Below are 15,455 nucleotides of genomic sequence, written 5' to 3' on the forward strand. Positions count from 1 at the left end.
ATGATATAGTGGATTATTTCTAGGATTTCGCTTTGCATATCTCGTGTTTTAATTCGTTTATTGCGTTCAATAACAACGAATTACTGTAACTGATAAACGGTCGAATTACTGTAAATGAAATTTAAAGTAATACACGTATTTTCCGTATGTGTAGTTTTGATGTACAACCGATGAGTAACTTGTAGATACACATACATATATCATGTGTAATAAAAAGTTACACATGCATATGGATGTGTAACTTAGATACACATATGTAACTTCTGGGTACACATGTGTAACCGTTTCTTGCCATACGCATGTGTGAGTCCACACATGTATATACAAGTATAACTTTGCATTACACATGTCATACGGATGTGTAACTTCTGGATACACATGTCATATGCACGTGTAACTTCTGCTTACACATACACACTATACTTTGATAATTTTGGGCCTAGATTTAATGATTTACGGCCTAGATTTAAATTTTATTTAATTATGAGTTGATAATATGCATAAGGGTATCAAAATTTTTTAATAATTTGGGGCCTAGATTTAAACTTCTTTTAATTAAGGGTCTCATATTACGGATAATCCATGATTGGGTCCATAGCCTAATTTATGGGTCCCACCCACTGTGATGGGCGGTCAATGTGGAATTTCCGATGCCGAATTTCTCCAAAATTACCAAATGGTCCAAATTCATTTTATCCACAGGAAAACCATACTTTTCGTCTCTAGTCTCTTTGTTCGACCACACAACTCCATTAAAACATCTCTTCACTCCCTCTTTCACCATCTCATTGTAAACAAATGTTAACTATCTGTTCATCTTTCCAATTCTTAGTAGTTCCTAATTGGAAACAAGATAGAAAATCAAATCTATGGATTTTATTTGATTCAAACAGAAGAAGAATTGATTTCATTTCCTGTACACTCTCTTCATCTTCTGCTAATAATGATTATGATCCTTCACAGGACTTCTTTGGTCTTGAGTCTGATCTTCAACCAAGGAAACTAATTGCTGGAGCAACTAAACCAAGATCATGGTTTGGACCAAATGGACAGTATATTAGAGAATTGCCTTGTCCTTGTTGTAGGGGTAGAGGTTATACACCATGTACTGAGTGTGGCATTGAAAGGTCTAAATTAGACTGTTCACAGTGTAATGGAAAGGTATGTGCACATTTTCACATATTGCATTTTTTTTCCATTTTCTTTTTTATGATTTTCTTATATGAGCTGCAAAAAATCTCAGACAAATTGATTATGTTCTTGAGAATTTAGATGGCAATAAGAGTACTTGTTAAACATCATTTGTTGTTGCGAGAATGTTCGCGGACTTGGTGCACAGGGTGGCCTATTAACCATAGATGCCAGGCATCTGTTGCAAATCCAACTGTAAATACGGCATTCATGTGCCTGGGTAGCTGTTAATGAGCATCAAAACTTTACTTATTATCGAATATGCGCGTCGTATTTGGTTTACCTGTTCCAGGGTATAAAAATGTGTAGTAAATGCTTGGGAGATTGTGTAATATGGGAAGAGTCGATCGACGAGCAACCATGGGAAAAAGCTCGCTCAATGTAAAATCGTTAAACCTTGTTTCCGCTTCTTCTTAATAGTAGATTGCATGCTGGTCAAATTGCCCCTTTTTGCATGGTCTGATGATTTTTGCAACCAATATTTTGCACCAGAAATGAGTTGTGTCTCTGTGCAAGTTAGAGTATGCTCATTGTCGCGTGATGTTCGTTATGCAGATCTCCGCTGAAAGTCAAGGAAGATGATGAGGTAGATAACCTAGACATAAAGTTGGACGTCAGGAAAAAGTCCGAGCGGATATACCATTCACCTTCTCCTGAAGTTGGATTGAAGATCAGCAGATCACTAAAAGTTAGTCCACAACTCAATCTCTCTTGCATATGCACATCGTTGTTTGAAGTAGTCTTTTTTTTGTTGAAATGTTTTTTTTCCTGACTGCATATGCACTATTTGCTTGTCATTTCTCATGTATTGATTGAGTTTGTTAGGAATCTATTCTCAGATTCATGTTCATCGCAGAGAATTCTAATAAAACGTATGTGTACTGAAAAAAGTAAGCGCCCGGCAGATTATTCTGTATGTAAGGAAATTAGAACCCGTCTATCAATATTTTTGTCAACAATGTAACTAAGTTTACAAGCTTTACTTGCATCTATTTATTGCAACACAAAATCTTTGATAATTGCATAGGTAGATTATGTGGAGAGACAATCATAAGTTTGATTTTCCTTGTTTAGTTGGATGCTTGCAGAATCTGAATGCTAAAACAGGATTATTTACTAAGCGAATGAAGATTCTCCATCGTGATCCAAAGCTACATGCTCAGAGAGTGGCTGCAATTAAGGTCTGGAATGCACATTTCTGATATATAATGTTACACCTTTACGTCTGAACTCAAATAATCTGGTGGAAGAACAATTACAGAACTTCATCACATATGAATTACTATTTTTTTGCATTACAGAAAGCTAAAGGGACTGCTGAAGCAAGGAAGAGGGCATCTGATTCTGTGAAAGCTTTCTTCCTTAATCCCGAAAACCGTCGCAAGAGAAGCATTGCAATGAAAGGTACTTCTTGCTTTCTTGTTTAAGATCAATCAAATGCAAGTACTGGAAATATTAAACCGATTTTTGTGCGATACAATAGTTTTTTCGGAACTTGCACTTGATTGTTGAGCTTATTCAAAATCTTAGGTGCAAACTTTCAAATCCATAGACATAATGCGTTTACTTTTGGGTTAAAAAGGTTGCACACTTGTTTAGCAGCTAATATAAATAAGCTCCAATTTTCGGCAGGTGTAAGATTTTACTGCAGTAACTGTGGAAGGGAAGGCCATAGAAGACATTACTGTCCAGAACTTATTAAGGATGGATCACTAATTAGAAAGTTCAAATGCGGGCTTTGTGGAGAAAGAGGACATAACCGTAAAACCTGCTGCAAGTTAAGGTCAAGTCAAATCAAGACAAGAAGTACTAAAACTCGGCGAAATTGTCGAACCTGCGGCCGAAGTGGACATAATAGCAGGACATGCCCTATTGCTAATGGTGTTGCGGAAACAGTGAAACCAGTTGTTGATTCATCAATAGGTTTAATATCTTCTGAAGGTAGTAATAGAAGGATTCACATCTGTAGCTCATGTCAGGGGAAAGGGCATAACATCAGAACATGTTCAAGCAGAAACAAAAATGTACTTGGAAACTGAATTTCTCTCAATTTGTAGAATGCACAAAGATTAATCCGAAATTTGTTTTCTCTCAAACTTTAGCTATTTTACTTCTTGGGGGTTGATAAAAGAACTGAGAACCAAATGCAAATTCATGTTTCCTTCCAAAATAGCTCCTACTAAAGCTGGTTCATCTGAATTAGTGATATACACCATCCTCAGAAGCTTATGGAAGTCACCCCTGTATAGTTGACTTTTTTCGTCTGAAACTGGGTGATACTTCCAGTCCCAGGGAGATACATGGAAAAAGAAAGCTCTATGCTGAACAAATTTTTTTTTTCTACCAGACATACCTAAAGAAGGTTCTCTACAGACTATCAAGTACATTTGCAACCAATTTGAAAGTTCGGCTAATCTCAATGATTTTAATTCGGACTAGGAGGCGCTTTTACAACTACTACATGGTGGATGTTGATGCAAGTGCGGCTTGAGCTACCTTGATGAAAACATCCTCCAAAGTTGTATCAGTCAGACCCCATGCATTGATCGTGAACCTCGACTTAGCATTTTCAACTGCTCGGAAAACGTCTCCAATCCTTACATCTTTCTTAGGAATTTCAAACTTTTGGGTGCCAGACAGGTGGTAGATTTTGTTTGCATTTGAAGAGAGCTGACGTACTAAGTTCTCCACTTCATCTTCTAGGCTCACAGATGTTGTCATTGTAAACACATACGATCCTCCATATCTCGCTTTTAGCTGGCATTTATAACAAATTTCAGGAATCGAAATTAGAAGTTGTAAATCAATTGGGAGAAATTGTGATGATTTTTGTCAGCATCAACCCGGATGACTTTCGACTAAAGAAGTTGCTTTTATGGTAAGTTTCTTAGTTGTGTTTCTATTTGGGTTGAACTGGAAAAAAAACTGTATCGAGTAAGGATGACAAGAGTAAATAAACAGAGTAGACGAAGAAATGTAAGATAATCTTAATCTTACCTCTTTTGGATTTCCTATGCACTGCAAGCTTCCGTCTGCAAAGATGCCCAACCGGTCACACAGTGCCTCCGCCTCTTCCATTGAATGAGCTGAAACCATCAAGTATTTATCTTCAGCAATTTATACAAAACAGTAGTGGTAGTAAAATTAGTAAAACTCTGGGATTTCAGTTTAATTACTGGTAAGGATAATAGCCCGGTCTTTCTTTGCACGTTTCACGATATTCCACAACTGGTTTCTTGAAGCTGGATCCAGTCCCGTACTAGGTTCATCCATATAAACCACCTTTCACGACGAAAACAAGACTAACATAAGAAGACTGGATGATATGAAAACTGAAAACTGCTTGAAGAGGTCAAAACAACCTAGCTTGAAAAATTCACTAATTAGTTACTCGTGTTCACTAAGAAGAAAACCGAACCATGTGATTAGCCAAGACTTGAAACTAATAAATACAAGTTGCTGATCATTTTAAGTTCCCATCACACCATGAGCACTACATGATGAACAGCGCACAACCAAACAACAAATATTGCAAATAAGAACAGATAAAAATCAAAACCTTAGGATCACCAATCAACGAAATGGCAACACTAAGCCGCCTCTTCATCCCACCACTATAAGTTTGAGCTTGTTTATCGGCAACACCTCCATGAAATAGGTTAACACTCTTTAGAGATTCTTCCACTGCCTACAGTAATAGAATAAAAACAAAAGAAAGAACAAATCAAAATGTTTCTAAGATGATGGTAGGTAATGGTGCTAGTACAAGTAAATGGGTAATAAGAAACGAAAAAAGAGAACCAACGATTTTGCTCACAAATAAAAAAGCTTACCTCCATTAAGGCTGAATTTTTGAGGTTCTTCAGTCTACCATAAAATAAAAGGTGCTCTCTAGCTGTTAGACATTCCCAGAGCAGGCTGTTGTTGTCCGTAAAACAAAATCAATTGCTATCCTTTTTCATACTGCTGGTAATACATAACACAATGTGCCTCAACAAAGAAAATTAAGAAAAGCATAGTTGCGTACTCATGCTGGGGGCACACACCCATGCTGGAATATATTTCGTCCATCTCAGTTGCTAAGTCCAATCCATTAACTAATGCCACGCCAGAGGTTGGTTTTGTGAGCCCAATCATCTGAGAGTAGAACCATTAATTGTTGAGAGGCTGTAAACACGGGGTACTTCTATTTTTTTCTATGAGAAGAATAAATGAAGCCTCTGAATGTTAACTTATCCACAATGCTGAAAACTCACCATACTAATGAAAGAGGTTTTACCAGCACCATTAGGACCGAGCATACCAAAACATTCCCCTCGCTCCAAAGCAAGAGACAACCCTCTTACTGCTATTTTTTCAGGGTTACCATCTCTACTTGGATAAACCTTTTTGAGTGTATCACAGACGATGGAATGACTTGTATCATTTTTGAGCATTAACTCTTTTACCTTTTCCCTCTGCACAAAGTACAACATTAGCATAAGTAACAGAGGATAGAAAATAGAAGACAAGAAAACTTCTGGAAACAATGAGAATCCAATCTATAGGCCACAGCTTAAGCCAAAGAACTTAGATTTTGACTCGATGCAAATATAGGTGTGGTTTTGAGTTACTATAAATCTGCGTGCCAATAAATATTGATTCATGGATGGGTTGATAAAGCAACAAAAATAGCCATGTATGCAGTGCTTGTGAAGGAATAGACTTACCTCTTGGGAAACATCAGGTTTTTCAATTTCAACATGAATGTTTGGCTGCTGTGTCTGGGTAGTTGGTTGCTGACAAGAAGCCGGTGGCTTCTTTGATTTCTTTAGGAAAAACAGTGGATGCTTTCTAACACCACTACCTGCGGATACAACTTGATCCAAGTAATACGCAATAATAAGCATTACAAACCACTCTACGATCATGAGAAGAAAGACTTCTCTCATCCCATTCTCACCATCATTCACATCCTTCCAACTCAATTTAACGAGATGACCTACATAAGATGTTCTTTGGGAGTAGTCTTGGAATTCATAAAGCCCGCGATATAGAGAAAAGGCAGGACACATCTGTAGTATGACAATCCAACCTCCTATAACAACATAAGATCATTCAAATGTAGTTAGGGAATACCATAAGGTGTAATAAGATGATTCTAGACCACATTGATGGAAGTATAAATTCCTAAGAAACAGGTGTAGTATACATTGTACAGTAAGGATGTATATGTATATAAGATAATGCGAACAAGAGAATATTAGTCATTTTTTATTTTACTGATTTCTCTCTCCTTCCGTTACTACCTAAATTAGATCAACTTACTTGAAAACGATGTGGATTCGACGAGACTTTTGAATACAAAGGTTGCAATGAGTCCCGATCCAAATACATACATGTGCGCCATTACTGTGACACCAAATTGAAATATGTTATATAATACGAGGAATAGAATGTAAGGGGGGTGGGAGGGTACAGACCTGTAGCTGTCTTAACATTTGAAAATGCTGTCGCCAATAGAAAACCAAAAGAAATCTGTAGGTTTATAAATATGAAATAGAATGCAAATTGTACGCTCAGTTCAGTAAATTTGAAGATCGACATCCCTGAAAAGAAGGAGATTATTGCTTTTTTAATCAGTGACATTCTTGAGCGCATAGGACGTGAATTAAAGCAACAAAATTCGAATGAAATGTGAAATTACCTATGAGATTACCGGATACCATAAGACATAACATGTAGGCAAAAGAAAGGATAAGAAAATATAAATATGTTATCATCCAGTAAGGACCATCTCCAAGTCCATGCATTTTCATCATCATCCTTAAATTTTGCTGCTTCTCATAAACCAGGGTTGTCACTATAACCTTCATCAAGAGGCACATTGTAACAAACACATAAATAAAAATTTTAACAAATTATTTACCAAATAAACAATCTAAGTTTAGCTTTTGATGGCTGACCAACAAATTATTTGATGAGTATAGATATGTGCGAACCATCAACAATCAAATTGTCATACAAGTGCCCCAATTCGGGTAAGAGAACAATGCACAGTTGAGGGGCGTGAGTTCGTGTAGTACTATACATTGGTGCAAAAGAGAATAAAAAACAACAAGCGCATTGCACGTGCAGAGCAAAGCTTTACCTAGAACGTTAAGTCAAATCACCATTGGTGCTGGGAAAAATTATGACGACAATGGATAGTTTACTACTAAATGAGTAGTAAATGAAATTTGTAATCATCTTGTGCATGTTACTTTCACCTGTGATATGGTATCAAGGGATGCCAACTATAAGGAGAGATGCAGGACTTCGTTAATTCAACATAAAAACCTATGAGATATAGACAGGTAATTATGAAAATCTTATTCCTGAAATGTTACAAGTTCTCAAAGAGCATGGGTCATATAACAACCTCGCTTTAAGAGGAGTACATCCCCTTAAATAAAATTCAGAAGGACAAGAGAAAACACTCAGAAAATAAATAAAACCATGCAAAATAAAACACAACTGCAACACTTGTAATGTAGAAAGTCAAGTTAGACTTACTTACAGGAAAAAGCTGCAAGATGACCCATGTGAAGAAGAGTGGAAGAGAACCACCAATGAATGAATCCAAGCCGCCTGCGAAGTCATTCTGAGGAGGCATGGGCATACCTTCCACAAAATCTAGTAGCATCTTTATACCCGTGCCATTCAAGAATTTGAGATACGCATTGGAAGCCTATTAAACATGTAGAATATTATGAAGTAGTAACCAAATACACATCATTCAGACACAGATACACACACATATACAAAAGAAAAACAACAACAACAACCATTTGAGTAGACACATGTGATAATATTTAAAAAACAAAAAAGAACAATCAAACGGTTAGCAGGAACAATGCACCATCAGGACGTTTAAGGCAGACATTAGTTGCAAAACGGCCCAAATATCAGAAAGACCTAAGGGAAGCATATCATGAAGTTTCATTGCCCATTGGCTCTTTTAGGAATTGTAGCAACATATCTTCAATTAGAAAAGAAAGATTACAAACCATTTCCTTCTACAAAAACAAGTTTTCAAGAGGTTATTTCCCCATAAATCACTAAATAAAGTATGCACATTCACCTTGGAAGACGAAACTTTGTATCGATTTTCTGAAAAATTGATATAATTAAACACCCTGTAACTTTAACAAGTAAAAGATTTCAACAGCTAAATACTCTTTGAACTCTCTAATGCACATAACTGCTAGTCTTTTAAATAGATTAAAGGCACTGCCAAGCTAGTAGTACATAAGCATACACATAAATACCAAGTCCTCAAGGACGACATGGGTCTAATGGAAGAGGAACCATGATATTTCCCATTTGTACAAAGGAGTGTAGAAGATGCTACACCACTTGGGCATGATTCTTGTATGCATGTATGCATGTACATGTATTTCAGTGGGTTGAAGTAAAATGCGGTTCATACACAACTAGCTTAACCAAGTAATGATAGTGTGAGGATTTATATTATTGAAGGAAAAAAACAAACCAATGCAAATGAAACTAGCAGGGGGTGGGCGTGTTAACAAAAGAAGGAAAAAAAGACATTAGACGATGAGATGAATAAATGCATGAATTGAGACTAAAAGATAGAAATCATTTGTGAGATTGTGAATTGTGATGCTTACCATATTCACAGCGCGTAGTATCGTAGAATGCTTTTCATATGTCGAGTTATACCAGATACTCAAATTGAAGTTAGTCTCATCGGTGTTTAAGAAATCATAAGCTGCAACAATAGTTCGATAGCTGCACGTGACTCATCTATACTGGAAAGACACTTACGTTAAACAAAGAAACATATTTTAATTTTTAAGGCCAACCTCCAAGGATCTCGTTAGCTTCATTTTCCGAATTTCCTTCCGCATAGCCCTTAAAGAGCTCATCATTTACCAACAAAGAGCTATTGCGCCATAGGCCTAAACCTTGAACACACTTTACCTCTGCTTCCAGTTCAAACATAATAACAGTTAAGCATCATCACGCGTAAATAACATCAATAGAATAAGAGATTGACCACAGATTAAGAGAGTCAGATATGTCATAGTTCATAGTAGTAATGACACGTATTAACACCGAATATAACTACAACTGAAACAATTAGATTCACATAAATGGTTACACCATCTCAAGATTTTTGGTAAAATAAAATAGTTCTACTACGCAGGGGCGGGTTGAGCCATGTTTAAGTGAAAAAGCATAACATTAGTAACCAAGACAGATCTACTACACTTAAAATGAAACCTTAACCTATTGTAGAATCGGGAACATCATGTCAAAGATCTTTAAGTTACTATGCATTTCACACTTTACTAAGGTAAACAAACACTTGAGATAATGAAATAAGGTGATAAACAAAAAGGAGCAATAGATCTCGAATACGATAAGCCTACCGGCTGTGTCATTAACGGACGCCGTTTGGAGAAGAATAAGAACCTTAGCTTTATATTTGCACTGGGCTTTAATTACTTCGTACTTTGAAGTCATCTTTTTAACAGCTCTTATGTAACTAGGTATATGTTCCACTTCCCCCTGCAAGTTCCGAAATCAACATGATGGTCGTAGTCAATAAACTCTTTGAAACCAATAAATTTCAGTTTTGCCTAATTAATTTGAAGCCAATAAATCATTTGTTTTCTCAACCCACAGTTTTCATCCAAACGATAAAGAGAATGAGAGAGAAAAACTAACCAGGAGAAGATCATTTGTATCAATAGGAGTTGAAGAATTCAAGGAAACTTGCGTCTGAAAGTTTGCAAAATCGACATAAATAACAAAGTCAGCTTCAATTATAATGAACGAACTTAATATTACTACTAATATCAAAAAGCTAAAAACTTGTCCTATACATTTTGAACCCCCTTAGTAATCATTTCTATTGACTCAAATCAATATGTTACCGTAACGATGAAACAAATCAAAAACCAAAACAAAACTAACCTGAGGAGAAAAGTTCAAATCTGCACTGTTGAATAGGTTCTTTACAACACCTAATAACACATTATATTAGGAATACAAACAAATAGATATATAATATAGATATATATATATATATATATATATATATATATATATATATATCCTTAAAAGAAAAAACAAAAACTGTAACAAAGAGGAGTGCTTGAGATATACTTTCCCCAAGAGATTCATTCCTCCCTGTAACAAGTACAGTTACTGGACAGGAACCTGTTGCTTTACATGATTTATCAGGCAAGTCTTGATATGGAATAAACCCGGTTCTCACGGCACGAGCTTCAGGAAGAGGTATTTGCAAAAATGCAGGGACCTTTTCAGGTGTTAGTATAGCATCAGAAGTACCGAGAACTATCGACATCGGATTATCCTTGCCATCCGCATGAACATTTCTCAACTTTGAGGCTACGAATTGCGCCACCAAAATCCCAACACATAGAAGAACGGGGAATAGAATAAGCCTAATATTTTCCGCAAGATTTCTTTGCTGCAAAGCCAATCAAAATTACAAAATCGTAAAAAAAAAAAAAAAAAAATCAGAAAATCAGAAAATAATGGAAAACAAATGTAAAACTAATATTCATCCTTTCAGAATAACTTTCCTGTATTATTTTACCTGAAATGCTATGTTTTTCAGAAACAAAGCGTTGGCTTGGGTTCCGAAACTGGATTTCCCCATTTTCTTGAGAAGCTTTCAAAAGCTATGAACAAGAAAGTAAAGTAACCGAGATATATATGTCATAAATACATTAGGAACGCGTTTCTAATTAAATTTCGAAAATACAGTGACTACGTATCCTTGGTGATATCGATTTCCAGATTATTAACAACAAATCTCCACTACTTGAAAATTTCTGCCACTTTTCCTACTTCTCCTATATTCAATTAAAGCAGAGAACATGTGATTTCGTTACGGATTCCACCAATTCTTTGGGTCGAAATAGGTAGAACTAAAAATAGATAAAAAAGCAATTGGAACTTATGGTAGTTTCCTTGTTTTCCAAAAATGAATGAAAAACAAAAACAAAAAAGTCTAAAAAGATAGAAACTGATAATTAATTCAATTTATTGCCCAAAGGATTTTCTTACCATTAAAGTTAACGCGTATTCCTGCTTCAGCACCTCTTAATATCCCTCTGTCTATCCAAAAATTGAAAAACTCCATCATTTCTGAGGGTTTTCTATACATCGATTATAGCAACATACAGTATTCCGTTTCTTTCCACTTGCTCATTTGTCAAGCCCACCACATTTCTTTTAACAGGCATTTCTTCGAACAAATATCGTGCCATTTTTCTCGATTTTTCCCAAACTAACATGATTCGAAATGGAAATTTCAGCTCTTTCCAGCATTTTAAGAGAAATAAGTTGTATTTGATTACAGAGTGCATGACGAAGATGACGCGTTCACTGAACTAAGTGAGATTACTAAGTTCTAAAAGAAGAAGAAAAGATAGATTTTATTTCTGGGTTGCAGAGAAATAAACGAAAGAGAGGGAAAATAAAAGAAAATAAGAAGAAACTCCAGAAAACGACATTTATAACTTTTTTGTTCTTTTCATTTTTTTTAAAAACAAATTGAATCCAGAAAACAGCCGTACCAAACACGATTTTCACCGTTTCCATAAAACAGAAAACGGTTTAAAGTTAAACATATTACAGAGGAGGTCAGGAGGAGGTCAGGATCGCTTAAAATTTTTTCACCCTGTATGAAATAGTATCAGCCTCTAGTAATATGGTATTAACCTATAAATCGTGAATATTTGATGGTTAACTATTAGATTCAACTTGTAGTTTTTGTCCTACGTAAGGAGGAGTGACTATATCTCAATTAAGGTCAAAAACATAATCTTCAGCTTGCTTAGTCAAAATGTTTGTACATCGTTACCTTACCCCATCTATCTGTAAAATGAAAGGCAAATGCTGCCCGGCTTCGCGACATATTTTTATAAGCTAGCGAGTTCGTAACCGTCAGATCTACAAGATCTTTTTATTTTGTTGTTTCCTATATAATTGATAGCTATAGAAAAAGAACTAGACAATTTTTAATAAATATAATCCTCACACTTAATACATATTGATTAATAACTCCATGTGATAAGTCTAAAGTAACAACATCATCCTGCTTATAACAACACTATTAATTTCAGAATTTATTAAAGTATAATTTTTACGGAAGAGAAAGAAAAGAACAGTATCAATATATTCTTGAAAACATTAGGAAATTTGGTTGCATGCGCATAGAAACATAGGCTAGCCATGCCTATGAAAACAATGACTTTAAAAAAAAACAAAAAACTTTTGAGTCTAGAATGTACGATTATACATGCCCCATATCCAAAAATAAAAAACCGACTCATACCTTCACTCTCTCACTCTCTATTTCTCTAGATAGTCTCTTCCCCTTGCATTCCTTGGTGAGTAGTCTTGTAGCTAGTACTATACACCTTGGTGGTAGTTTTGTAGCTAGTACTATACGTCACTTGTTTGGTAGCCGTCTCTAGCTGAAGTTGATTGGATATAAATGAAGGAACGACATATCTCTATTCCTCTATAATCACTTGCTTTGATTCTTACTTATATGTTATGACTTTATGACTATGACTACGACAGAGTAGCTAATAGTATTATTATTCTAGTACTACAATATTTCATCAGTTTCACATATCATTGACAACAAAGTTTTGAGTCTTGTGACCCCTTTTGAATATGAATGTGCAACAATTAGGGAGTGCATTCAACTATTCAAGTGACAACTTAATAGTATCAATTATCAAGTTGATAGTGATAGTATGTGTATAAATGTTGTTGGTAGATGATAACTACAATGTATTGCTATAAGTCATGGATTCATGGTTGTGAATTTTACATTTTAAAGCACCTACTTAAGGAATATAAACATGACTATCAAATTATACATATTCTTATACTAACAATAATCAATTATGATAATTTTAGAAATATCCCATTTTTTTAATGATATAGGTCATCTATTAGTGGGACAAAATTTAAAAATAAATAGGTCATCTATTTAGGGACAAAGGGAGTATTAAAAAAGGAAAAAAAAAAATCTTAGTCACAACGTTTTTCAGACACGTTATAATGTTTTCACGCATGTTATAACCGTCAGATAGGAATTTCAGACCATAATGTTTCTGAATTTTCTATTTAACCGTTATAACGGCCGTTTTTATAGAAAAACATATAAAAAACGCGTTTTTTTCCTAAATAACACGTTTTTTGCCTAAAGCATGCTCACACCCATCAAAACAATTGATCAACGTAATGCTATCGAGAGCATGTTTGTGGACAAAGAATTTTTGAAATCGATAAAGGCAAAAACAAAACTAGCTAGAGATGTGAAGAATATTATTTCAAATGAGATGTTCAGGTCGACGTACCAAAATGCGTGCATAATGGTTGGTCCTTTATTGAAAATGGTTCGTTTTTTTGACTCAGACAAACCCACCATCGGTTATTTGTTCCATGCACTTGCTACATGTATGGAAACTGTACAAATAGGTTTGGGATCAAATCGAAATGCTTCTATTGTATGTGTAATAAAGAAACAATGTAAAAGTCAATTGAGTTCTCCTCTTCATGATGCAACGTATTTTCTCAATCCTTATTACATCTTTAACCCAACAACCAATCTCATCAATAATGAAATTTCTGAGCCCCAAATATGTCTTACTGAAGTTATATCAAAAATAGTTAGTGGCCCGCAAGAACAAGCGGAATGCATGTTAGAGGTACAAAATTATTAATATTATCTCAAAATATGTTTAATTAAGTAATTTGAATTTCTAGCACCAATTTTACTTTTCTTTGTAGGAGGGAAGCATGCGAATGATGCAAGGTCAAATTGCATCACCATCAGCACGTATTAATTGCGGCTCAACACGGTTATCTTGTAAGTTGGTGGTTATCTTATGGTGCTGAGTATCCATCCTTCCATAAGATTGTAGTAAAGATATTAAGTCAAACAAATACATCATCTGGATAAGTGAAGAATTGGAGTATGTTTAAAGAATCCACTCCAAACTACATAATCATTTACTTTTATCGAGAATACATGATCTGGTGTATGTTTAGTACAATTTGAAGTTGAAGCAAAAAATAATTAAAAGTAAAGCAAGGCAAAATAACATTGATATTCACGACGATCATAGTCTACTGAGGGATGAGAATATGCTTGAACGGATAGCAGGGGAAGACGAAACACCGGTTTTATTACCCCAAGAAGAACAATTGTTAAATATGCTGGAAGAGGAAGCCGTTAATAATCCAAAGTTTGTCCCTCTACCATACAACTGGCATGATCTCAAAGTTGAAATCTCATACAAAAGGTTACCGGTGAGTGACTTTGTTTATGACTTTGGTAATCTTTCATTCAGAGATAATACACAAGGTTATGAGAATGAGAATCATACATACGATTTTCACTACACTACCAATCGCTCTGACCAGGGTGTCCAATATATGAACGAAGGATATAATTCTAATATTAATAATAAAATATAATGAAGTAGGTAACAATGATGATGATAATGGAGGCTATTATGATTATGATATTTATACGAACAAAGACAGCCAGTATCCCCCGACGATGACTATAATGAGGAAAGGAACCGTCGAGAAAATGAAAAATACATGAATAGATCGAACAAGGGTGGTGGTCGTAGTTGGCTGACGTAACTATTTAAATGATGAACACTAGTTTAATAATATTATGTTTTTTAAATTTGAAGTTTTTAATCATGTAGTTTACTTTCCCTGTATTATTTTAAAATTTTAATTCTACGTTTTAATCCTTCAATCCAGAGAAAGAAAAAAAAACTATTTTTTTTTATTTACACGATTATAACGTGCATGATAACGGGAAAACAGTTCTAAAAAACGCACGTTAAAATGTTATTTAGAAGAAAAAAAATATTCAAACTAATTTTAGAAAAACGGTTATAACATGTGTGAAAACTGAAAAACGGCCCTAAAAACTGGCGTTATTTCCTATTTATCGGCATTATAAAGGCACGGGGTTCAGGGACCCTCACGACCACGGTATATGGGTGTGACCGTTTTAACGGCCGTTTTTCAGTAAAAACGGGTGTTTTTCAAACCTTGTATAATTCATTTTTCCTATTTAACCGTTATCACACCCGTTTTTTTTTTTTTTTAAAAAAGTTAAAAAACGCGTTTTTTCCCTAAAACATGCTCACACCCATCAAAACACGTGATAACGGTCACGGCCAGTGACCCATTTTTCA

The 15,455-nt window shown here is 35.1% G+C and overlaps 2 protein-coding genes across 4 annotated transcripts; one reads left to right on the forward strand and one right to left on the reverse strand.

The window, feature by feature from the left end:
• The first annotated feature begins 719 nt into the window (after positions 1 to 719).
• Positions 720 to 3,292, forward strand: LOC113315004 (DNA-binding protein HEXBP-like). 2 transcript variants are annotated; one of them, XM_026563318.1, is made up of 6 exons: positions 720 to 1,161; positions 1,484 to 1,572; positions 1,747 to 1,879; positions 2,280 to 2,372; positions 2,493 to 2,595; positions 2,824 to 3,292. In XM_026563318.1, the coding sequence occupies exons 1-6, from the start codon at positions 799 to 801 to the stop codon at positions 3,228 to 3,230; spliced, it is 1,188 nt and encodes a 395-aa protein (XP_026419103.1). In that variant the 5' UTR covers positions 720 to 798; the 3' UTR covers positions 3,231 to 3,292. The 2 variants fall into 2 exon arrangements, with proteins under 2 accessions (XP_026419103.1, XP_026419104.1); XM_026563319.1 differs by lacking the exon at positions 1,484 to 1,572 and having other exon boundaries at positions 1,019 to 1,161.
• LOC113315003 (ABC transporter A family member 7-like) lies at positions 3,197 to 11,668 on the reverse strand. 2 transcript variants are annotated; one of them, XM_026563317.1, is made up of 20 exons: positions 11,278 to 11,668; positions 10,805 to 10,889; positions 10,348 to 10,675; positions 10,156 to 10,205; positions 9,907 to 9,960; positions 9,609 to 9,747; positions 9,039 to 9,158; positions 8,844 to 8,944; positions 7,730 to 7,900; positions 6,878 to 7,040; positions 6,654 to 6,779; positions 6,499 to 6,582; positions 5,901 to 6,268; positions 5,448 to 5,648; positions 5,219 to 5,328; positions 5,025 to 5,109; positions 4,751 to 4,879; positions 4,368 to 4,473; positions 4,189 to 4,277; positions 3,197 to 3,948 (listed from the first exon to the last, which is right to left on the reverse strand). In XM_026563317.1, exons 2-20 carry the CDS (start codon positions 10,865 to 10,867, stop codon positions 3,649 to 3,651), a joined length of 2,787 nt encoding a protein of 928 aa, XP_026419102.1. In that variant the 5' UTR covers positions 10,868 to 10,889; positions 11,278 to 11,668; the 3' UTR covers positions 3,197 to 3,648. The 2 variants fall into 2 exon arrangements, with proteins under 2 accessions (XP_026419102.1, XP_026419101.1); XM_026563316.1 differs by lacking the exon at positions 11,278 to 11,668 and having other exon boundaries at positions 10,805 to 11,187.
• Positions 11,669 to 15,455: the final 3,787 nt, after the last annotated feature.

Source organism: Papaver somniferum, chromosome 10, assembly GCF_003573695.1.
Source record: "Papaver somniferum cultivar HN1 chromosome 10, ASM357369v1, whole genome shotgun sequence".
Lineage (NCBI taxonomy): Eukaryota > Viridiplantae > Streptophyta > Magnoliopsida > Ranunculales > Papaveraceae > Papaver > Papaver somniferum.

Excerpts from the sequence above, each read along its gene's own strand:
- LOC113315004 (XM_026563318.1), top strand. The coding sequence starts at position 799 with ATGTTAACTATCTGTTCATCTTTCCAATTCTTAGTAGTTCCTAATTGG. Across the intron at positions 1,880-2,279 it reads AGATCAGCAGATCACTAAAA|AATCTGAATGCTAAAACAGG; the intron begins GTTAGTCCACAA and ends GGATGCTTGCAG. Across the intron at positions 2,596-2,823 it reads GAGAAGCATTGCAATGAAAG|GTGTAAGATTTTACTGCAGT; the intron begins GTACTTCTTGCT and ends AATTTTCGGCAG.
- LOC113315003 (XM_026563317.1), bottom strand. The coding sequence starts at position 10,867 with ATGGGGAAATCCAGTTTCGGAACCCAAGCCAACGCTTTGTTTCTGAAA. Across the intron at positions 8,945-9,038 it reads AGCTAACGAGATCCTTGGAG|CTTATGATTTCTTAAACACC; the intron begins GTTGGCCTTAAA and ends CTATTGTTGCAG. Across the intron at positions 6,269-6,498 it reads CGAATCCACATCGTTTTCAA|GAGGTTGGATTGTCATACTA; the intron begins GTAAGTTGATCT and ends ATGTTGTTATAG.